We start from the raw sequence: 22,637 nt of genomic DNA, 5'->3' as shown, positions 1-22,637 counted from the left end.
CAGAGCGGGGGCGCGCTTGGCTCCTTCAGCAAAACTAGGTCGTGCACCTTCAGAGTCGTAAATGCTTCTGTGTTTAGGTCGCCATTTTAATACATTGGTCGTAATAGTGATTTGGTGCCTGATCAGGTTTAATGTTGTAGTTAGGTTAGTATAAAGATTAAACCTCTCGGTAAGCTCTGCGCGTGTGACCAATGTCTGCGAGCAAGTTTAAAGGAGAGGACATTCCAATATCCAATACAAAAATAGCTTATAATGCCCTGCTTTTTTGTCTCACTGTTTAACTCACTTCTGGTACCCTTTTAGTCCTTGAGTTATAAATCCTTTTGTATTTAAATACTTGTGTATGTGTACCTAAATGTTGTTGGTTAGTCAAATAAAAAAATAAAAAAAAATCATGAGCACCATAAGTAATTAAAACCCATTTTAATTGAAATATTATATTTATTTCTTGCAGTTCCCTATAAAATAAACGAATACCTAGTTATAATCTACAATTATCAATACCTACACATAAAACATTCAAAGCATACAAATTCATCTGAGGGCTAGTAATAAGTGATCTACCGACTAGCAAGGGTCAATGATCGTTGTCGCGTAATTAACATCATACAATTTTGACCATAGGCCATATTGATTTATTCGGAACTGGGCTTTATATAGGCTAATACACATTACACATTACAGAGAGTCATCAATCATTCCCACGGGATTTTTAAAAAACCTAAATCCACGCGGGCGAAGCCGCGGGGATCAGCTAGTGCTATATACAACAACAAGTGCTATATATAGTACGGTTGGCAAATGGCAACCCTAGTCATAGTACAAAAGTCGGATTGTGCTCAGACAAGCCGCCAAGCGCTTACGAGCACGAATAAACCAATATTATTGTAAGAATTTTTTTTGTGTGGAAATAAAAAAAAAATTGGGGTTGCTATAGAATACAATACCATCCATTGGGATAGAGGGCAGTAAAGGGGGTGTTCCTGAAACTCTAAGTTAAAATTTCATAACTAGAAAATCATTTTTTTAAATAAAATTAATCACTTTAATCAGAATTAGCATTTTTAGAATGAACTCAACAAACACAATACAAAATCGCAAAATACGATAGATACCACAGACCAATAACATGATAGATACTGTCATAGATTACCACCGTTAACACCTGTAATACTTTTTTTTTTACTGGTTTTACGGCTCTGGGTTCTAATCTATAATACTTTTGCTGCTGCTATACAGAAATTAAGAAATTACGTAAAGATCAGTGCAAATTAATCTCTTTCCAGTGAATATTAACGAAATCTATGTAGTAATCGTGTTTTCTATTTATAATGTTAATCATTTTAAAATTGTATAAATCTCTATAAATACGTGTCTCCAAAACTTGAAATTACAGATATGTAAAGTGCAAATGAACCTCTTTACACTGAATATTACTGCTATACCTATATAGTATAATATTCGTGAATAAATAGTGGTGAACCTTTCTATAGTGGAGCCAAATAATTTAAAAACACAATAATCTTTCAAATTGTAATCCTAAAAACCCCTGCTACATTATCAATGTTACCCGTTTGTACTGTAGTTCGTGGATAAGTTTGTTTCAAAAAACTAGAATCCAGGACCGTGATAAAGTCTTGATGTCTTGATCATAGATTATCTATATATATAAAAGGAAAAGGTGACTGACTGACTGACTGATCTCAACGCACAGCTCAAACTACTGGACGGATCTGGCTGAAATTTGGCATGCAGATAGCTATTATGACGTACGCATCCGCTAAGAAAGGATTTTTGAAAATTCAACTCCTAAGGGGGTGAAATAGGGTTTTGAAATTTTGTAGTCCACGCGGACGAAGTCGCGAGCATAAGCTAGTCTACTATATTACTAGAGGTCTTGATTCTTGCTTGACCACAGACGTGCCACAGACCAATAACATTTGCTTGACAATGACATTAGGTAGTGATTTTGTCTTGATTTTGTCTGGAGTTGTCTGTGATACAACCTATTTTGGTAGATTTCTTATTAATTTCCGGAAAGTGTTCATGAACTCTTTAAAGTATTGATAAATTTTGTCGAATAATATGGTGTACACGGAAACGTACCTGAAAGACAAGCTCACGAAGGAATTGGACGCCGTTCACGTCGTAAGTACGAACTGTCAATGTTACGTGCGCAGTGCGCACCGTGCGCACGACTGCCGTGTCGCGAATGTAGTGGCGCGATGGGCAAGCGCGCGGACCCGGACAGGTTTACGGTGACGAAGTGCGCGCTGGTGCCGGGGCTGTGCCTGGCGCTGCTGGTGCGCTGGTGCGTGGCGGCGCACCCGTACTCGGGGCGCGGCGCGCCGCCCATGTTCGGCGACTACGAGGCGCAGCGCCACTGGCAGGAGGTGACGGTGCACACGCCGGCGCGCCACTGGTACCGCAACACGACGCAGAACGACCTGCAGTACTGGGGACTGGACTACCCGCCGCTCAGCGCCTACCACAGCCTGCTGCTGGGGCTGGCGGCCGAGCGGCTGGAGCCCGAGTCCGTGCGCCTGTTCGCGTCGCGCGGCTACGAGGGCGAGGCGCACAAGAGCTTCATGCGCTGCAGCGTGTTCCTCAGCGACCTGTACTTCTACGTGAGCGCCGCGCTGTGCTTGTGCCTGGACGCGGAGCGCGTGGCGACGCGGCGCGGCCCGCTGCGGCGCACGGACGTGGGCGCCGCGCTGCTGTTGCTGTACCCGGGCCTCGTGCTGGTGGACCACGGCCACTTCCAGTACAACTGCGTGTCGCTCGGCCTGTTCCTGTGGGCCACCTTCTTCGTGGTGGCCGTGGAGAACGACACCCTGGCCACCATCTTCTTCGTGCTGGCTCTGAACTACAAGCAGATGGAGCTGTACCACGCGCTGCCCTTCTTCGTGTACCTGCTGCGCAAATGCTTCGCGAGCCTGCCGCCCCGGGGGCGCGCGTCGCACGTCCTGCACCGCTTCAACAAGCTGGCCATCGCCGTGCTCTGCAGCTTCTTCATCATCTGGTATCCGCTGGTGCACACGTGGGACGACGTGCTGCAGATCCTGCGCCGGCTGTTCCCGCTGCAGCGCGGCGTGTTCGAGGACAAGGTGGCCAACGTGTGGTGCGCCGCCAACGTGCTGGTCAAGCTGAGGGACGTGTACAGCAACGAGCAGATGGTGCGGCTGTGCCTCGGCTGCACGCTGGTGGCCAGCCTGCCCGCCTGCGCCGACCTCTTCTTCAGGATCAACAGGAAGAAGTTCGTTCTGTGCCTTATCAACGTGTCGCTGGCGTTCTTCCTGTTCTCGTACCAGGTGCACGAGAAGTCCATCCTGCTGGCGGCGGTGCCGGTGGCGCTGCACCTGCCCGAGGACCCCTTCGTGTGCTTCTGGTTCCTGCTGGTGTCCACGTTCAGCATGCTGCCGCTGCTGCTGCGGGACGGGCTGCTGGTGCCGTTCCTGTGCAGCACCGCCATCTACGTGGCGTTTTACAGCATCGCGCTGCAGCTGGGCGGGCGCGGGCCCGGCGTGCTAGGGCTGCTGAGCGCGGGCGCGGTGCACGAGGCGGCGCGCGTGGACAGCGGGCTGGGCCGCGTGGCGCTGAAGCTGCTCAGCACGCTGTTCTTCCTGTCGCTGCAGGGCATGTGCTGGCTGGCGCTGGGCGCGCTGCTGGTGGCGCCGCCGCCGCGCTACCCCGACCTGTTCCCGCTGCTCATCTCCGCCTTCTGCTGCCTGCACTTCCTGCTGTTCCTGGCGTACTTCACGTGGCAGCAGCTGCGACTGCCCGCGGCTGTGCCGGCACAGCCCAAGCCCAAGAACAACTGATGTGCCAGTAGCTAGTAGTCAAGTAATCAAGTAGGAGATCTGTGAACATTCCAAGTAAATACATTACAAGGCTGTTGTTGTCTTTCATTCCAATATTGATCATTGGAGCAAACATTTGAACAGAAGTTAGAGGAAGGCGACCAACTCTGCCCGTGTCTGTCTGTCTGTTATCTTTACCTATCAACTTGTCAAGCTTTACCGATGTTGACTTTTGGCAAGGGGATACTTTACATCCCTGAACCAAACAAAGGCTAGTTTTTATTCTGTAAAAAAAAAAAGTTTCTATGTGACTTAAAAATCCTAAATCTACCTCCTTTGATGAAGTCCCGGGCGACATTATCTTCTAAACAAAATGTCTGCTCTCTTGGAAAAAAACCGGCCAAGTGCGAGTCAGGCTCGCGCAATGAGGGTTCCGTACTACAGTCGTATTTTTTCGACATTTTACACGATAATTCAAAAACTATGGTGCATAAAAATAAATAAAAATCTGTTTTAGAATGTACAGGTGAAGACCTTTCATATGTTACCTTACTTGATATAGTTATCTAACTTCGAAAGTTGAAAATACTAATTATTAGTTCATGACCACAATTTCATTTTTTTTGTGTGATCTAACCGATTCACGGTTTTCAGATTTTTCGCACAATCATATATCAAATCGCAGCACACGTGCTGTCGACCGTAGCGTAGGAACCTTTGGTTTATTCCCGTTGAGTCGCACCCCCGTGTGTAACACTGTTACTCAACGGGAATTTTTAAAAATAGTTGTCCCGTTGAGTCACACTGTTACTCAATGGGACAACTATTTTTAAAAATTTGCGTTGAGTCACACCTACATATTGCGTGTGTAACAAGTGTTAACTGAATGCGCGCATCGTCTAAGCTTCAGGTCGTACTGCCAAAAAACATGACCAGCCAGGTCAGGTTTTTTCCCACGAGTCAAACTCAATTGTGTCGCAATGTGACTCGTTGGGAATTTATCGAAATGTTTTCCCATCCAGTCACACTGTTACAAGTTGCAACCTTTATATCAATTAGAATTCCCAACGAGTCACACTGTCGCTCTCGGTGTGACTTCATGGGAATAAAAAAATTACAAGAGTATTTTGATGATGATATAACAATTTGTAATCAATGAATTCCGTCAGTGTGTTTTCTTTAAAACTAAATACCTGTAGTACGCGACAGGTTGACATGACAATCGGGGAGGGATCGTCTCAACCTGTCGCGGACCATAGGTACCTATGCGCTCGACTGCAGTCACATCAAATGACGATGTATGTAGGGGTGCCCACTTGTGGGATGCCTCGCGCTCCCACAGCGACATGGCGAGCCGGGCCTAGATCGTACATCCTGTGGGCAGCTGCTGGCAGTACCACGTGTAACACGTGTATTGTAAATGAACATTATTAACTCTCTGAAGGTCGCCAGTTCGCCACTAGTCTTGGATATCTACAATCAGCTTGCAATCAGGCGACTCGTGCTCAGTGAGCCGATGCGTGTTGTGTGTCTGTGTGTGTGTGCTGTATGTATCGATGTGTATTGTGTTAGATCTGCTCGCGTGGCGCCATCGCCAGTACGTACAGCTACGTCGGACAGCGCGCGTGTGCACTAGAGGTGATAGGTATTAGGAGTTGTTGTTTTCACGTTTTACGGCAGAACGCAGGAACATACTACCACGTAGTCTTAATTCTGTTGAAAGATAAGTGTTCCAGTTAGTGTAAAAGCCATCACCGTCATCATATCACCTCGCTACAGACGAGAGTGTATGACTGCTACGTTCTGATATGTAGAAGTATTACTATGCGCAAGCCACTCAGCAGGACATGTTTGTTTATTGACGTATTTACGTACCAGAACCGAAGGAGATCCGTAGAGCTCGGGTAGGCGTCACGTGCTGCAGACCAGTGTAGTGAGCCGCGCCGCTGTTGCAGGAGGTGGTGGACGAGAGCGACGGCTGCGGCGCCAAGTTCGCGGCGCTCGTCGTGTCCGACAAGTTCCAGGGCAAGTCGCTGCTGCAGAGGCACAGGTATATGTGCAGTGAGCCGCGCCGCTGTTGCAGGAGGTGGTGGACGAGAGCGACGGCTGCGGCGCCAAGTTCGCGGCGCTCGTCGTGTCCGACAGGTTCCAGGGCAAGTCGCTGCTGCAGAGGCACAGGTATATGTGCAGTGAGCCGCGCCGCTGTTGCAGGAGGTGGTGGACGAGAGCGACGGCTGCGGCGCCAAGTTCGCGGCGCTCGTCGTGTCCGACAAGTTCCAGGGCAAGTCGCTGCTGCAGAGGCACAGGTATATGTGCAGTGAGCCGCGCCGCTGTTGCAGGAGGTGGTGGACGAGAGCGACGGCTGCGGCGCCAAGTTCGCGGCGCTCGTCGTGTCCGACAAGTTCCAGGGCAAGTCGCTGCTGCAGAGGCACAGGTATATGTGCAGTGAGCCGCGCCGCTGTTGCAGGAGGTGGTGGACGAGAGCGACGGCTGCGGCGCCAAGTTCGCGGCGCTCGTCGTGTCCGACAAGTTCCAGGGCAAGTCGCTGCTGCAGAGGCACAGGTATATGTGCAGTGAGCCGCGCCGCTGTTGCAGGAGGTGGTGGACGAGAGCGACGGCTGCGGCGCCAAGTTCGCGGCGCTCGTCGTGTCCGACAAGTTCCAGGGCAAGTCGCTGCTGCAGAGGCACAGGTATATGTGCAGTGAGCCGCGCCGCTGTTGCAGGAGGTGGTGGACGAGAGCGACGGCTGCGGCGCCAAGTTCGCGGCGCTCGTCGTGTCCGACAAGTTCCAGGGCAAGTCGCTGCTGCAGAGGCACAGGTATATGTGCAGTGAGCCGCGCCGCTGTTGCAGGAGGTGGTGGACGAGAGCGACGGCTGCGGCGCCAAGTTCGCGGCGCTCGTCGTGTCCGACAAGTTCCAGGGCAAGTCGCTGCTGCAGAGGCACAGGTATATGTGCAGTGAGCCGCGCCGCTGTTGCAGGAGGTGGTGGACGAGAGCGACGGCTGCGGCGCCAAGTTCGCGGCGCTCGTCGTGTCCGACAAGTTCCAGGGCAAGTCGCTGCTGCAGAGGCACAGGTATATGTGCAGTGAGCCGCGCCGCTGTTGCAGGAGGTGGTGGACGAGAGCGACGGCTGCGGCGCCAAGTTCGCGGCGCTCGTCGTGTCCGACAAGTTCCAGGGCAAGTCGCTGCTGCAGAGGCACAGGTATATGTGCAGTGAGCCGCGCCGCTGTTGCAGGAGGTGGTGGACGAGAGCGACGGCTGCGGCGCCAAGTTCGCGGCGCTCGTCGTGTCCGACAAGTTCCAGGGCAAGTCGCTGCTGCAGAGGCACAGGTATATGTGCAGTGAGCCGCGCCGCTGTTGCAGGAGGTGGTGGACGAGAGCGACGGCTGCGGCGCCAAGTTCGCGGCGCTCGTCGTGTCCGACAAGTTCCAGGGCAAGTCGCTGCTGCAGAGGCACAGGTATATGTGCAGTGAGCCGCGCCGCTGTTGCAGGAGGTGGTGGACGAGAGCGACGGCTGCGGCGCCAAGTTCGCGGCGCTCGTCGTGTCCGACAAGTTCCAGGGCAAGTCGCTGCTGCAGAGGCACAGGTATATGTGCAGTGAGCCGCGCCGCTGTTGCAGGAGGTGGTGGACGAGAGCGACGGCTGCGGCGCCAAGTTCGCGGCGCTCGTCGTGTCCGACAAGTTCCAGGGCAAGTCGCTGCTGCAGAGGCACAGGTATATGTGCAGTGAGCCGCGCCGCTGTTGCAGGAGGTGGTGGACGAGAGCGACGGCTGCGGCGCCAAGTTCGCGGCGCTCGTCGTGTCCGACAAGTTCCAGGGCAAGTCGCTGCTGCAGAGGCACAGGTATATGTGCAGTGAGCCGCGCCGCTGTTGCAGGAGGTGGTGGACGAGAGCGACGGCTGCGGCGCCAAGTTCGCGGCGCTCGTCGTGTCCGACAAGTTCCAGGGCAAGTCGCTGCTGCAGAGGCACAGGTATATGTGCAGTGAGCCGCGCCGCTGTTGCAGGAGGTGGTGGACGAGAGCGACGGCTGCGGCGCCAAGTTCGCGGCGCTCGTCGTGTCCGACAAGTTCCAGGGCAAGTCGCTGCTGCAGAGGCACAGGTATATGTGCAGTGAGCCGCGCCGCTGTTGCAGGAGGTGGTGGACGAGAGCGACGGCTGCGGCGCCAAGTTCGCGGCGCTCGTCGTGTCCGACAAGTTCCAGGGCAAGTCGCTGCTGCAGAGGCACAGGTATATGTGCAGTGAGCCGCGCCGCTGTTGCAGGAGGTGGTGGACGAGAGCGACGGCTGCGGCGCCAAGTTCGCGGCGCTCGTCGTGTCCGACAAGTTCCAGGGCAAGTCGCTGCTGCAGAGGCACAGGTATATGTGCAGTGAGCCGCGCCGCTGTTGCAGGAGGTGGTGGACGAGAGCGACGGCTGCGGCGCCAAGTTCGCGGCGCTCGTCGTGTCCGACAAGTTCCAGGGCAAGTCGCTGCTGCAGAGGCACAGGTATATGTGCAGTGAGCCGCGCCGCTGTTGCAGGAGGTGGTGGACGAGAGCGACGGCTGCGGCGCCAAGTTCGCGGCGCTCGTCGTGTCCGACAAGTTCCAGGGCAAGTCGCTGCTGCAGAGGCACAGGTATATGTGCAGTGAGCCGCGCCGCTGTTGCAGGAGGTGGTGGACGAGAGCGACGGCTGCGGCGCCAAGTTCGCGGCGCTCGTCGTGTCCGACAAGTTCCAGGGCAAGTCGCTGCTGCAGAGGCACAGGTATATGTGCAGTGAGCCGCGCCGCTGTTGCAGGAGGTGGTGGACGAGAGCGACGGCTGCGGCGCCAAGTTCGCGGCGCTCGTCGTGTCCGACAAGTTCCAGGGCAAGTCGCTGCTGCAGAGGCACAGGTATATGTGCAGTGAGCCGCGCCGCTGTTGCAGGAGGTGGTGGACGAGAGCGACGGCTGCGGCGCCAAGTTCGCGGCGCTCGTCGTGTCCGACAAGTTCCAGGGCAAGTCGCTGCTGCAGAGGCACAGGTATATGTGCAGTGAGCCGCGCCGCTGTTGCAGGAGGTGGTGGACGAGAGCGACGGCTGCGGCGCCAAGTTCGCGGCGCTCGTCGTGTCCGACAAGTTCCAGGGCAAGTCGCTGCTGCAGAGGCACAGGTATATGTGCAGTGAGCCGCGCCGCTGTTGCAGGAGGTGGTGGACGAGAGCGACGGCTGCGGCGCCAAGTTCGCGGCGCTCGTCGTGTCCGACAAGTTCCAGGGCAAGTCGCTGCTGCAGAGGCACAGGTATATGTGCAGTGAGCCGCGCCGCTGTTGCAGGAGGTGGTGGACGAGAGCGACGGCTGCGGCGCCAAGTTCGCGGCGCTCGTCGTGTCCGACAAGTTCCAGGGCAAGTCGCTGCTGCAGAGGCACAGGTATATGTGCAGTGAGCCGCGCCGCTGTTGCAGGAGGTGGTGGACGAGAGCGACGGCTGCGGCGCCAAGTTCGCGGCGCTCGTCGTGTCCGACAAGTTCCAGGGCAAGTCGCTGCTGCAGAGGCACAGGTATATGTGCAGTGAGCCGCGCCGCTGTTGCAGGAGGTGGTGGACGAGAGCGACGGCTGCGGCGCCAAGTTCGCGGCGCTCGTCGTGTCCGACAAGTTCCAGGGCAAGTCGCTGCTGCAGAGGCACAGGTATATGTGCAGTGAGCCGCGCCGCTGTTGCAGGAGGTGGTGGACGAGAGCGACGGCTGCGGCGCCAAGTTCGCGGCGCTCGTCGTGTCCGACAAGTTCCAGGGCAAGTCGCTGCTGCAGAGGCACAGGTATATGTGCAGTGAGCCGCGCCGCTGTTGCAGGAGGTGGTGGACGAGAGCGACGGCTGCGGCGCCAAGTTCGCGGCGCTCGTCGTGTCCGACAAGTTCCAGGGCAAGTCGCTGCTGCAGAGGCACAGGTATATGTGCAGTGAGCCGCGCCGCTGTTGCAGGAGGTGGTGGACGAGAGCGACGGCTGCGGCGCCAAGTTCGCGGCGCTCGTCGTGTCCGACAAGTTCCAGGGCAAGTCGCTGCTGCAGAGGCACAGGTATATGTGCAGTGAGCCGCGCCGCTGTTGCAGGAGGTGGTGGACGAGAGCGACGGCTGCGGCGCCAAGTTCGCGGCGCTCGTCGTGTCCGACAAGTTCCAGGGCAAGTCGCTGCTGCAGAGGCACAGGTATATGTGCAGTGAGCCGCGCCGCTGTTGCAGGAGGTGGTGGACGAGAGCGACGGCTGCGGCGCCAAGTTCGCGGCGCTCGTCGTGTCCGACAAGTTCCAGGGCAAGTCGCTGCTGCAGAGGCACAGGTATATGTGCAGTGAGCCGCGCCGCTGTTGCAGGAGGTGGTGGACGAGAGCGACGGCTGCGGCGCCAAGTTCGCGGCGCTCGTCGTGTCCGACAAGTTCCAGGGCAAGTCGCTGCTGCAGAGGCACAGGTATATGTGCAGTGAGCCGCGCCGCTGTTGCAGGAGGTGGTGGACGAGAGCGACGGCTGCGGCGCCAAGTTCGCGGCGCTCGTCGTGTCCGACAAGTTCCAGGGCAAGTCGCTGCTGCAGAGGCACAGGTATATGTGCAGTGAGCCGCGCCGCTGTTGCAGGAGGTGGTGGACGAGAGCGACGGCTGCGGCGCCAAGTTCGCGGCGCTCGTCGTGTCCGACAAGTTCCAGGGCAAGTCGCTGCTGCAGAGGCACAGGTATATGTGCAGTGAGCCGCGCCGCTGTTGCAGGAGGTGGTGGACGAGAGCGACGGCTGCGGCGCCAAGTTCGCGGCGCTCGTCGTGTCCGACAAGTTCCAGGGCAAGTCGCTGCTGCAGAGGCACAGGTATATGTGCAGTGAGCCGCGCCGCTGTTGCAGGAGGTGGTGGACGAGAGCGACGGCTGCGGCGCCAAGTTCGCGGCGCTCGTCGTGTCCGACAAGTTCCAGGGCAAGTCGCTGCTGCAGAGGCACAGGTATATGTGCAGTGAGCCGCGCCGCTGTTGCAGGAGGTGGTGGACGAGAGCGACGGCTGCGGCGCCAAGTTCGCGGCGCTCGTCGTGTCCGACAAGTTCCAGGGCAAGTCGCTGCTGCAGAGGCACAGGTATATGTGCAGTGAGCCGCGCCGCTGTTGCAGGAGGTGGTGGACGAGAGCGACGGCTGCGGCGCCAAGTTCGCGGCGCTCGTCGTGTCCGACAAGTTCCAGGGCAAGTCGCTGCTGCAGAGGCACAGGTATATGTGCAGTGAGCCGCGCCGCTGTTGCAGGAGGTGGTGGACGAGAGCGACGGCTGCGGCGCCAAGTTCGCGGCGCTCGTCGTGTCCGACAAGTTCCAGGGCAAGTCGCTGCTGCAGAGGCACAGGTATATGTGCAGTGAGCCGCGCCGCTGTTGCAGGAGGTGGTGGACGAGAGCGACGGCTGCGGCGCCAAGTTCGCGGCGCTCGTCGTGTCCGACAAGTTCCAGGGCAAGTCGCTGCTGCAGAGGCACAGGTATATGTGCAGTGAGCCGCGCCGCTGTTGCAGGAGGTGGTGGACGAGAGCGACGGCTGCGGCGCCAAGTTCGCGGCGCTCGTCGTGTCCGACAAGTTCCAGGGCAAGTCGCTGCTGCAGAGGCACAGGTATATGTGCAGTGAGCCGCGCCGCTGTTGCAGGAGGTGGTGGACGAGAGCGACGGCTGCGGCGCCAAGTTCGCGGCGCTCGTCGTGTCCGACAAGTTCCAGGGCAAGTCGCTGCTGCAGAGGCACAGGTATATGTGCAGTGAGCCGCGCCGCTGTTGCAGGAGGTGGTGGACGAGAGCGACGGCTGCGGCGCCAAGTTCGCGGCGCTCGTCGTGTCCGACAAGTTCCAGGGCAAGTCGCTGCTGCAGAGGCACAGGTATATGTGCAGTGAGCCGCGCCGCTGTTGCAGGAGGTGGTGGACGAGAGCGACGGCTGCGGCGCCAAGTTCGCGGCGCTCGTCGTGTCCGACAAGTTCCAGGGCAAGTCGCTGCTGCAGAGGCACAGGTATATGTGCAGTGAGCCGCGCCGCTGTTGCAGGAGGTGGTGGACGAGAGCGACGGCTGCGGCGCCAAGTTCGCGGCGCTCGTCGTGTCCGACAAGTTCCAGGGCAAGTCGCTGCTGCAGAGGCACAGGTATATGTGCAGTGAGCCGCGCCGCTGTTGCAGGAGGTGGTGGACGAGAGCGACGGCTGCGGCGCCAAGTTCGCGGCGCTCGTCGTGTCCGACAAGTTCCAGGGCAAGTCGCTGCTGCAGAGGCACAGGTATATGTGCAGTGAGCCGCGCCGCTGTTGCAGGAGGTGGTGGACGAGAGCGACGGCTGCGGCGCCAAGTTCGCGGCGCTCGTCGTGTCCGACAAGTTCCAGGGCAAGTCGCTGCTGCAGAGGCACAGGTATATGTGCAGTGAGCCGCGCCGCTGTTGCAGGAGGTGGTGGACGAGAGCGACGGCTGCGGCGCCAAGTTCGCGGCGCTCGTCGTGTCCGACAAGTTCCAGGGCAAGTCGCTGCTGCAGAGGCACAGGTATATGTGCAGTGAGCCGCGCCGCTGTTGCAGGAGGTGGTGGACGAGAGCGACGGCTGCGGCGCCAAGTTCGCGGCGCTCGTCGTGTCCGACAAGTTCCAGGGCAAGTCGCTGCTGCAGAGGCACAGGTATATGTGCAGTGAGCCGCGCCGCTGTTGCAGGAGGTGGTGGACGAGAGCGACGGCTGCGGCGCCAAGTTCGCGGCGCTCGTCGTGTCCGACAAGTTCCAGGGCAAGTCGCTGCTGCAGAGGCACAGGTATATGTGCAGTGAGCCGCGCCGCTGTTGCAGGAGGTGGTGGACGAGAGCGACGGCTGCGGCGCCAAGTTCGCGGCGCTCGTCGTGTCCGACAAGTTCCAGGGCAAGTCGCTGCTGCAGAGGCACAGGTATATGTGCAGTGAGCCGCGCCGCTGTTGCAGGAGGTGGTGGACGAGAGCGACGGCTGCGGCGCCAAGTTCGCGGCGCTCGTCGTGTCCGACAAGTTCCAGGGCAAGTCGCTGCTGCAGAGGCACAGGTATATGTGCAGTGAGCCGCGCCGCTGTTGCAGGAGGTGGTGGACGAGAGCGACGGCTGCGGCGCCAAGTTCGCGGCGCTCGTCGTGTCCGACAAGTTCCAGGGCAAGTCGCTGCTGCAGAGGCACAGGTATATGTGCAGTGAGCCGCGCCGCTGTTGCAGGAGGTGGTGGACGAGAGCGACGGCTGCGGCGCCAAGTTCGCGGCGCTCGTCGTGTCCGACAAGTTCCAGGGCAAGTCGCTGCTGCAGAGGCACAGGTATATGTGCAGTGAGCCGCGCCGCTGTTGCAGGAGGTGGTGGACGAGAGCGACGGCTGCGGCGCCAAGTTCGCGGCGCTCGTCGTGTCCGACAAGTTCCAGGGCAAGTCGCTGCTGCAGAGGCACAGGTATATGTGCAGTGAGCCGCGCCGCTGTTGCAGGAGGTGGTGGACGAGAGCGACGGCTGCGGCGCCAAGTTCGCGGCGCTCGTCGTGTCCGACAAGTTCCAGGGCAAGTCGCTGCTGCAGAGGCACAGGTATATGTGCAGTGAGCCGCGCCGCTGTTGCAGGAGGTGGTGGACGAGAGCGACGGCTGCGGCGCCAAGTTCGCGGCGCTCGTCGTGTCCGACAAGTTCCAGGGCAAGTCGCTGCTGCAGAGGCACAGGTATATGTGCAGTGAGCCGCGCCGCTGTTGCAGGAGGTGGTGGACGAGAGCGACGGCTGCGGCGCCAAGTTCGCGGCGCTCGTCGTGTCCGACAAGTTCCAGGGCAAGTCGCTGCTGCAGAGGCACAGGTATATGTGCAAGTATTTACTACATTTTGATTGAATTTAGTATATCTAAGGTGACTTCAGAAGATTATGACAAGCTGGGAAAATTTTGATTTTTGTCTCTCGGAAACAAAGAAAAGACAAAAGAAATATTTAGGGCGAGACTCGGGAACTCCACCACTCAGCGATCATCTTCACGGTTGTTGAGACGTAACACTCAAGGATTTATGGATATTCCTATATGGTGTCTTAACTTAAGAATAAGATTGTGAGCTAACAATTAACTATGGTTTTCGTAAAACAATGGAGTCTTCAATTAAGACAGTCCAATAAAAGTTTTATGAGATACCTGCGGAAAATTGTAATTGTAAACCTTTGATGAATGATAATTACAGAATGAGCTTATGTTATTTCGGCAAGTAACTGTGCGGCGTGTTGGCAGGCTGGTGAACGCCGCGCTGCTCGAGGAGCTGAAGAGCATCCACGCGTTCACGCAGCGCACGCTCACCGCGGAGCAGTGGCGGGCGCAGCGCCCGTGAGCGCCGCCGGGGCGGGCGCGGCGCCCTGCCGAGCGGCGCCCTGCCGAGCGGCGCCCTGCCGAGCGGCGGCCGCGTCGGCGCCGGGGAAGGTGATCCTGCACGGCGAGCACTCCGTCATGTTCGGGCGCACGGCGCTCGCCGGCAGCCTGGGCCTGCGCACCACGCTCACCATCCAGGTGCCCCACACTTGCTGACGCTGAGCTTCCTTTCCCACGCTGTGAGCTTTGATTCCGAGAAATAGGGTCGGGCGTTGCGCACGCTCTAGCCGGCCCTGCGACACACTCGGAGACGTAACCGCGCGCCGCGCTGAGCTGGCACGTCAACTGTCTCGAGATAACACGAAACTTACTTAACGCTTCCTTTGGGATAGGAAGTAATAGTTTTTGTCAATGTTCCTACTCCATAACTTCGTCAAATCTTCTTTCTTTTTTACCAAAGCTTGTACCTGCACCCATATTTTAGTGGAGCTCTCAAAACTCTATTCGGATAACTCCGCCCTATCCTTGTACCATCGACCGTAGTCGAGTGTGATGTGCAGGAGGAGGAGGCGGACGAGCCGCTGCTGCGCCTGCAGTTCCCGGCCGTCGAGCTGGAGGAGAGCATCCCCATGGCGTGTGTTGTGGAGCACCTGTTCCACGCGGCGCGAGGCGCGCGCTCGTGGGCGGCGCCGGGCGCGGTGCGGCACGAGCTGCTGCTGGGCGCCGTGGACGGCTTCGTGACGGCGTTCGTGGCGAGCTCGGACGCGTGGAGCGGCGCGCAGCGGAACGCCGTGCGCGGCTTCCTATACCTGCTGGCGGGCGTGCTGGGCGACGAGGCGCCCGCGCGCACCATGCGCGTGCGCGCCGCCAGCGCGCTGGCGGTGGGCGCGGGCGCGGGCAGCTCGGCAGCGTTCGCGGTGTGCGCGGCGGCCGCGCTGCTGGCGCTGCGCGCGGGCACGCCGTCGGCGCCGGCGCCGGGCGGCCTCGGCGCCGACGAGCGCGCTCTGATATCGGCGTGGGCGTACAACTGCGAGAGGATCATGCACGGCGCGCCCTCCGGTGAGAACGATGCTGCAATGAGCTGTGTGAGCACATACAGTATGCCGTGCACTGTTCCCGCGCCGGGAGATCACAGCTATTCTCTCTTATAGTTTCCCACCCTTCGCTGTGGACAGTTTTTTTTTTTTCGGAAGAGTCGGTTGTCAAAATCCATTATATATTTTTTATAAATAAATATATTATGTAGCGTATAAATTTTACTTCCGACGGACGTTCTCCGACGCGACATCTGATTTCGTTTTGAAATATCTCATCAGACTATACATAACTAGCAGGGTATACCACAAGGGTGAGATTGCAGTCAAAGGGCTAACTTGTATTTGAATTTAAAAAATAATAACGTGTTACGAGATTTATTTTTTGTTTTATTTTGTTTATTTGAAAGTAATCAACAGCGTAAATACATAATTATTATTTAAATTTAAATCTAGTTATAACAGAAGGCCAAAAGATATTACTTAAAATTATAATTAAAACTATTTTTAACAGAATAGATTTAGAATAAATGTAGGTATATACAATAATAAAATTACAACAGTGTGTGTGTATGCTTGTGTGTGTGTGTGTGTGCGTGTGTGCTTTTGTGTGCGTGAGTGTGTGCGTGTGTGTATGATTGTGATTCAAACATTCCCTTCGATCAAATAAATAGATTTCACGAGACATCTCCCAATGTGCGAGCTAGATGTCGCCCCGCGATCTTCGATCACGCTAGCAGAGGGTTCTCCACGGATCACCTACCATACAAGTTCCGAGACACAACGATCGAAACGACCGGGTCCCCGAGTGTAACGCTGAACCGGAAGATGGTCTTTTCAACTTCCTGTTGTTAGCGTGCTTCCATAGCTCGGTGAATTCCCAACGAGTCACTAGTTGGAAACTAAACGAATTTTTTTTCCAATCCAGTCACACTGTTACTCTAGTAACAAAGTTTAACCTTTTATCCATTACTATTCCCAACGAGTCACACCCAGAGTAACAGTGTGACTCATTGGGAATTCTAATAGATAAAAGGTTTTTATTATTTGGTCACATTTATTTATTTGAGGATAATCAATTAATTTATTAATTCTTCGTTTATCATCCGATATAAATAAAAAGTAAGATAAAGAATTGAGTGAATTAAGGGTTAAAAGAAAACGGCCTATCTGGACAATGAAAATGAAAAAAGAATGAAAAAATGAAAAAATATTTATTTAACAACACAGTTTTGTCCGGTTTAACATTTTCTGATGGTACCCAGCCACACTAGGTAGTCCTGTGTCGCGGGTACCATACACAGTCGAGCTCATGTCGCCGACTCACGGTCGCTCGTGTCGCAGGCATCGACAACTCGACGTGCACGTTCGGGGGGCTCGTGTCGTTCCGCAAGGGCTCTGCGGCGCGCCCGCTGCGGCTGGCGGCGTGCTTGCGCGTGCTGCTGGTGGACACGCGCGTCAGCCGCCAGACCAAGCTGCTGGCGGAGCGCGTGGCGGCGCTGCGCGCGCGGCACCCGAGCGCCGTGGACTGCGTCATCGACGCGTGTGGACACGTCGCCGACAACGCCGCGCAGGTACTGCGGCACACCACACTCGGTGGTGCCTCACAGGCAGCACACTAAGCTCACTCCTTAAACATATTTAAATAAATAGCGACTCTTATTACGACGCCATAAAGTTGTAATTCAGCTCGCACACTGCGGACTAATATTAAACAACACTTCTCTTTCTATCTGTAGTGTGGTGTGAATTATTCGCTTTTTTTGTCTAAATAAAAAAATAAAAAAAAATATCTTATTAACTCGCCTTTTATATATTATCTTTGTCCCATGAAATAAGACTTCGCGGGAAACATCGAAAGGGAGATCCGCCAGAGACGTATAACTTAGAGGACGTGCTCGACTGAGCCCGCTGACTCCGCTCGCGTCAGCGTGCAGTGTGCTTGCGACAGCAGGGGAAACTACGAGCCATTGTACTGGTACGAAATGTTGTTGTCGTGAACCGTTAAGGTATAGAACGCCTTTCTGGCGTTGGAGTTTCCCGCGCGGTGTTCGCCTCGGTTGGAGGTATAGAACGCCTTTCTGGCGTTGGAGTTTCCCGCGCGGTGTTCGCCTCGGTTGGAGGTATAGAACGCCTTTCTGGCGTTGGAGTTTCCCGCGCGGTGTTCGCCTCGGTTGGAGGTATAGAACGCCTTTCTGGCGTTGGAGTTTCCCGCGCGGTGTTCGCCTCGGTTGGAGGTATAGAACGCCTTTCTGGCGTTGGAGTTTCCCGCGCGGTGTTCGCCTCGGTTGGAGGTATAGAACGCCTTTCTGGCGTTGGAGTTTCCCGCGCGGTGTTCGCCTCGGTTGGAGGTATAGAACGCCTTTCTGGCGTTGGAGTTTCCCGCGCGGTGTTCGCCTCGGTTGGAGGTATAGAACGCCTTTCTGGCGTTGGAGTTTCCCGCGCGGTGTTCGCCTCGGTTGGAGGTATAGAACGCCTTTCTGGCGTTGGAGTTTCCCGCGCGGTGTTCGCCTCGGTTGGAGGTATAGAACGCCTTTCTGGCGTTGGAGTTTCCCGCGCGGTGTTCGCCTCGGTTGGAGGTATAGAACGCCTTTCTGGCGTTGGAGTTTCCCGCGCGGTGTTCGCCTCGGTTGGAGGTATAGAACGCCTTTCTGGCGTTGGAGTTTCCCGCGCGGTGTTCGCCTCGGTTGGAGGTATAGAACGCCTTTCTGGCGTTGGAGTTTCCCGCGCGGTGTTCGCCTCGGTTGGTTGGACCGAAGCTTAATGCGAATAATCTGTCTTTACTTTTTAATGAATGAGAAAGGAACGATCCAACAATTTTTGATAAGCTTAAGACTTCCCTAACCGACTCTATGTAAGCGATCGTTAGATAAATAAAATACTTAGCGACTTAGCATAAATTGAAATATGCACAAATGTAGCATTGAATGTTACTGTTGTTCCAGCTCCTACAGCAGCTGCCCGGCGACGGCGAAGGCGACCCTGACTCTCAGTATCGACATCTGGCCGTGAGTGATTACATTGAATGTTACTGTTGTTCCAGCTCCTACAGCAGCTGCCCGGCGACGGCGAAGGCGACCCTGACTCTCAGTATCGACATCTGCGGGGCGATTGTCTAAAACCTGCATCAATCATTATTACAATCTCAATGGTTCTGATTGGCTGAATTTGTGCGATTCTTGTTGCAACAATGAGCAACAATGCATTGTGGCCAATAGTGAGCGAGCATTAACCAATCAGAGATTATTGCGATCGTGACATTGTAGCTGTCAAACAACCGCGGTAGGGCCACTGGCCGTGAGTGATTACAAATTAATTATTCATTTTATAACATCAGTCTCCGTTTTTATCTAGTGCTTTGGTCAAAAAGTGTGGTGTAGAATGTTCACTTTTCATTTTATCGAAATAAAAAATTAAATTAAATTAAATTTTATTTCGGGTACAAAAAGCTACCTAAACCAGCACAGCTAATTGCATACATGCCTGTATGTTACATTGTAATTATATTATGTACTGTCACGTTAACGTTGTTATTGATTGCGCATTGAGACCAGACGATGACTAAGTCCAAGCGTCGAAAACCACCCGGGGCTTCGTGGATTCACTATCCTGCTTAAGAACCGCATGGTGACATAAATATGATATTAATGATAAATTGATAAACAATAAAACAAGGTCATGTTTTTTTCTTTGGCTACCAATAGATGACCTAATGCAGCGTATTCATGAATAAACTTGGTGTAATAATAATAATAATAATATCCAGATTTTAAGTTACCTTTCTAAATAATAAAAAAAATTTAGTAAAAGTCTATAATGCAATTCCTAAATCTGTAACTGCACTACCAGTAAATAAATTAAAAAATGCATTAAAAAAGTGGCTGTCGCAAAATGTATTTTATTCTGTTGATGAGTTTTTAGAATTTAAGCACAACTATTAGAATTAATTTGATTAAGTTATTAATATTATTGACTGATTTTATATCTTTGACACAATATTATATTCTTATCTGATGTACTGCCTACTCTGTCAAAACATTTGTACGTCAGGGTTTCCTGACTGGATATGTTGGCAACTCTCTATTGTGAACGCCTTGTCTTCCCATATTCACACAAATAAATTAATTCATTTCATTTCATTTCATTTCAATGGAAACGTTTACACACTGTTACACGCGAATGTGACTCATAGGGAAAATAAAATTCCTCGTGTCACACAAGGACTCAATAGGAATTTTTTTCGTGTTGTGTCACAGTGTTACTCATGGGAGTGTGACTCACGGGAACAAGCTTCCCCGAGGCACTCAGGGGTGTCATGTATTGGAAGCCTTACACAAAATCTACCCGTTTCATAGAGCATATCTCTTTCGTTCATCACCTACGAGAAACTGTGGGAACTTCTTCCAAATCGAGCGGAAAAATTACGAGGAGCCATTTTTTATTTATTTTTTACATGAAACTTGTCGATAACCAGGAGCTGTGGGACATGAACCACTGCCTGCTGGCGGCGCTGGGCGTGTCGCACGCGGCGCTGGAGGACATCCGCCGCAGAGCCGCCGCGCGCAGCCTCGCGGCCAAGCTCACCGGCGCCGGCGGCGGCGGGTGAGTGGCTGATGCGTGTGTACAGACACTTGTACACAGGAGCTGTGGGACATGAACCACTGCCTGCTGGCGGCGCTGGGCGTGTCGCACGCGGCGCTGGAGGACATCCGCCGCAGAGCCGCCGCGCGCAGCCTCGCGGCCAAGCTCACCGGCGCCGGCGGCGGCGGGTGAGTGGCTGATGCGTGTGTACAGACACTTGTACACAGGAGCTGTGGGACATGAACCACTGCCTGCTGGCGGCGCTGGGCGTGTCGCACGCGGCGCTGGAGGACATCCGCCGCAGAGCCGCCGCGCGCAGCCTCGCGGCCAAGCTCACCGGCGCCGGCGGCGGCGGGTGAGTGGCTGATGCGTGTGTACAGACACTTGTACACAGGAGCTGTGGGACATGAACCACTGCCTGCTGGCGGCGCTGGGCGTGTCGCACGCGGCGCTGGAGGACATCCGCCGCAGAGCCGCCGCGCGCAGCCTCGCGGCCAAGCTCACCGGCGCCGGCGGCGGCGGGTGAGTGGCTGATGCGTGTGTACAGACACTTGTACACAGGAGCTGTGGGACATGAACCACTGCCTGCTGGCGGCGCTGGGCGTGTCGCACGCGGCGCTGGAGGACATCCGCCGCAGAGCCGCCGCGCGCAGCCTCGCGGCCAAGCTCACCGGCGCCGGCGGCGGCGGGTGAGTGGCTGATGCGTGTGTACAGACACTTGTACACAGGAGCTGTGGGACATGAACCACTGCCTGCTGGCGGCGCTGGGCGTGTCGCACGCGGCGCTGGAGGACATCCGCCGCAGAGCCGCCGCGCGCAGCCTCGCGGCCAAGCTCACCGGCGCCGGCGGCGGCGGGTGAGTGGCTGATGCGTGTGTACAGACACTTGTACACAGGAGCTGTGGGACATGAACCACTGCCTGCTGGCGGCGCTGGGCGTGTCGCACGCGGCGCTGGAGGACATCCGCCGCAGAGCCGCCGCGCGCAGCCTCGCGGCCAAGCTCACCGGCGCCGGCGGCGGTGGGTGAGTGGCTGATGCGTGTGTCTCTAGCTACTGCAATGTATACCTACGTTATCATATAATCTGGAACTCCGTTTGTAAACAACTTCTTGGTTTTAAACTGATTAAAATATCCCGCAATGAAAATCTCAGAGCCCTCGCGTCGAATAAGCACCGATCCTGTCTTTGCAGCAACGCCATCGTGCTGATCCCGCCCTCCACTGCGGAGGACGCGGTGCGCGCGCTCTGCGACGAGCTGCGCGGTGCGGGCTACGGCGTCACCGACACGCTGCTGGGGGGCGAAGGCGTCACCCTGCACCTCCCCTGACGCTCCCTGTGCCTCGCGCCGAACGCAACCGCTGGCGTCAAAAGCCCTCTGACCTTGAACGTTAGCTGTGGCGGCAATATACATAAGTGCGAATTAACTTGCTGTTAGCACCATGGTGATACACAAAACAATTAAAATTGACTAGATGGTCGGGTTGTTCCCGTTGAGTCACACTCACTGTGACACAATGGGACAATACTACTTTAATTTTCCCCATGAGTCACGTTGGTCGTAGTTCAAAATGTGTCGCCGTGCGGTGTGTGCGTGCGACGCCCAGTCGCAGACACCTTCCGTGCACAGACTTGCCGCCGACTGTGCACTGCACAGAGTGCGCACGCGCAGTGTGCGATACAAAGACTTGTAGTCTGTGTCAAGTACATCACGTATGTTCGGTGAGGGGTACACTTAGTAGATACTGGGAATATTATGCTATTGATAGGTACCAACTCTTTTTACCGTTTTTTTTACTGTAATGTGATAGTGGGGCTTATCTTACTTGGTTATCTATTCTTTTCTATTAAATAATAATAATCGTATGATATAAGTATTGTATAATGGTCATTAAATATTTAAATCAAATACTGTTCTTTTTAACCGACTTCAAAAAAAGAAGGAGGTTCTCAATTCGTCGGAATCTTTTTTTTTTTTATGTATGTTCCCCGATTACTCGAAGACGTCTGGACCGATTTTGAAAATTATTTTTTTTGTTTGAAAGGGTATACTTCAAAGTTGGTCCCATTTAAATTTGGTGAAGATCTGATGAACATCTTCGAAGATAGATACTGGAACTCCTCAACGGATAAGAGTAAATTGCTCGCGATCAGTGTAATAGCTTAGTAAACAGTAGATTTTTAACCAGTCATAGCATAATTCCATGGGACCACTAAAAATTGTGAAATAAAAAAAATTACAAAAAAAATAAAAACCGACTTCGATACACAAACACTAAAAATTGAAAAATAATTTAATTTATTACCGGAGGGCTGGCAGTGACCTCGGTCAGCATATTAGTGTGGCCATTCAACGAGGTTCCCAGCACCCTGCCTCGTTGCGGTGGTTTAGATGATATTTTCGATCTGTAATTTTTATGTTCTAGAATAAGTTTGGTATTTTTGTTTTTTGTATTTTCATTTTCTACATGTAATAAATTAAAATATATCGAAATTTATTACCGAATATATTATGTATACAAGAGTTAATAAACTATATTAACTCTTGTATACATAATATATTCGGCAATAAATTAAATTATTTTTCAATTTTTAGTGTTTGTGTATCGAAGTCGGTTTTTATTTTTTTTTACAAAAAAAATTATGTAAAGTTGCAGTCCCCTAGACTTAGAGTATCCCAGACCTGAGGCAGACGAAACGAAGAGTTCTTGTATATTTGTAAAGTTGCAGTCCCCTAGACTTAGAGTATCCCAGACCTGAGGCAGACGAAACGAAGAGTTCTTGTATATTTGTAAAGTTGCAGTCCCCTAGACTTAGAGTATCCCAGACCTGAGGCAGACGAAACGAAGAGTTCTTGTATATTTGTAAAGTTGCAGTCCCCTAGACTTAGAGTATCCCAGACCTGAGGCAGACGAAACGAAGAGTTGTTGTATATTTGTAAAGTTGCAGTCCCCTAGACTTAGAGTATCCCAGACCTGAGGCAGACGAAACGAAGAGTTGTT

General features: G+C 54.3%; 2 protein-coding genes across 2 annotated transcripts; both read left to right on the top strand.

Moving 5' to 3' along the window:
• The first annotated feature begins 1,956 nt into the window (after window positions 1-1,956).
• Window positions 1,957-21,649, top strand: Mvk (Mevalonate kinase). The gene is made up of 7 exons (XM_034972020.2): window positions 1,957-2,148; window positions 13,949-14,221; window positions 14,584-15,082; window positions 16,402-16,631; window positions 18,003-18,065; window positions 19,532-19,659; window positions 20,830-21,649. Exons 1-7 carry the CDS (start codon window positions 2,086-2,088, stop codon window positions 20,963-20,965), a joined length of 1,392 nt encoding a protein of 463 aa, XP_034827911.2. The 5' UTR covers window positions 1,957-2,085; the 3' UTR covers window positions 20,966-21,649.
• gny (ALG6 alpha-1,3-glucosyltransferase garnysstan) lies at window positions 2,226-3,895 on the top strand. The gene has a single exon (XM_034972021.2). It carries the CDS (start codon window positions 2,226-2,228, stop codon window positions 3,819-3,821), a length of 1,596 nt encoding a protein of 531 aa, XP_034827912.1. The 3' UTR covers window positions 3,822-3,895.
• Window positions 21,650-22,637: the final 988 nt, after the last annotated feature.

The sequence above is a fragment of the Maniola hyperantus genome, chromosome 9, assembly GCF_902806685.2.
Source record: "Maniola hyperantus chromosome 9, iAphHyp1.2, whole genome shotgun sequence".
Classification (NCBI taxonomy): Eukaryota; Metazoa; Arthropoda; class Insecta; order Lepidoptera; family Nymphalidae; genus Maniola; species Maniola hyperantus.
This window is presented reverse-complemented; position numbering and strand designations above follow the sequence as displayed.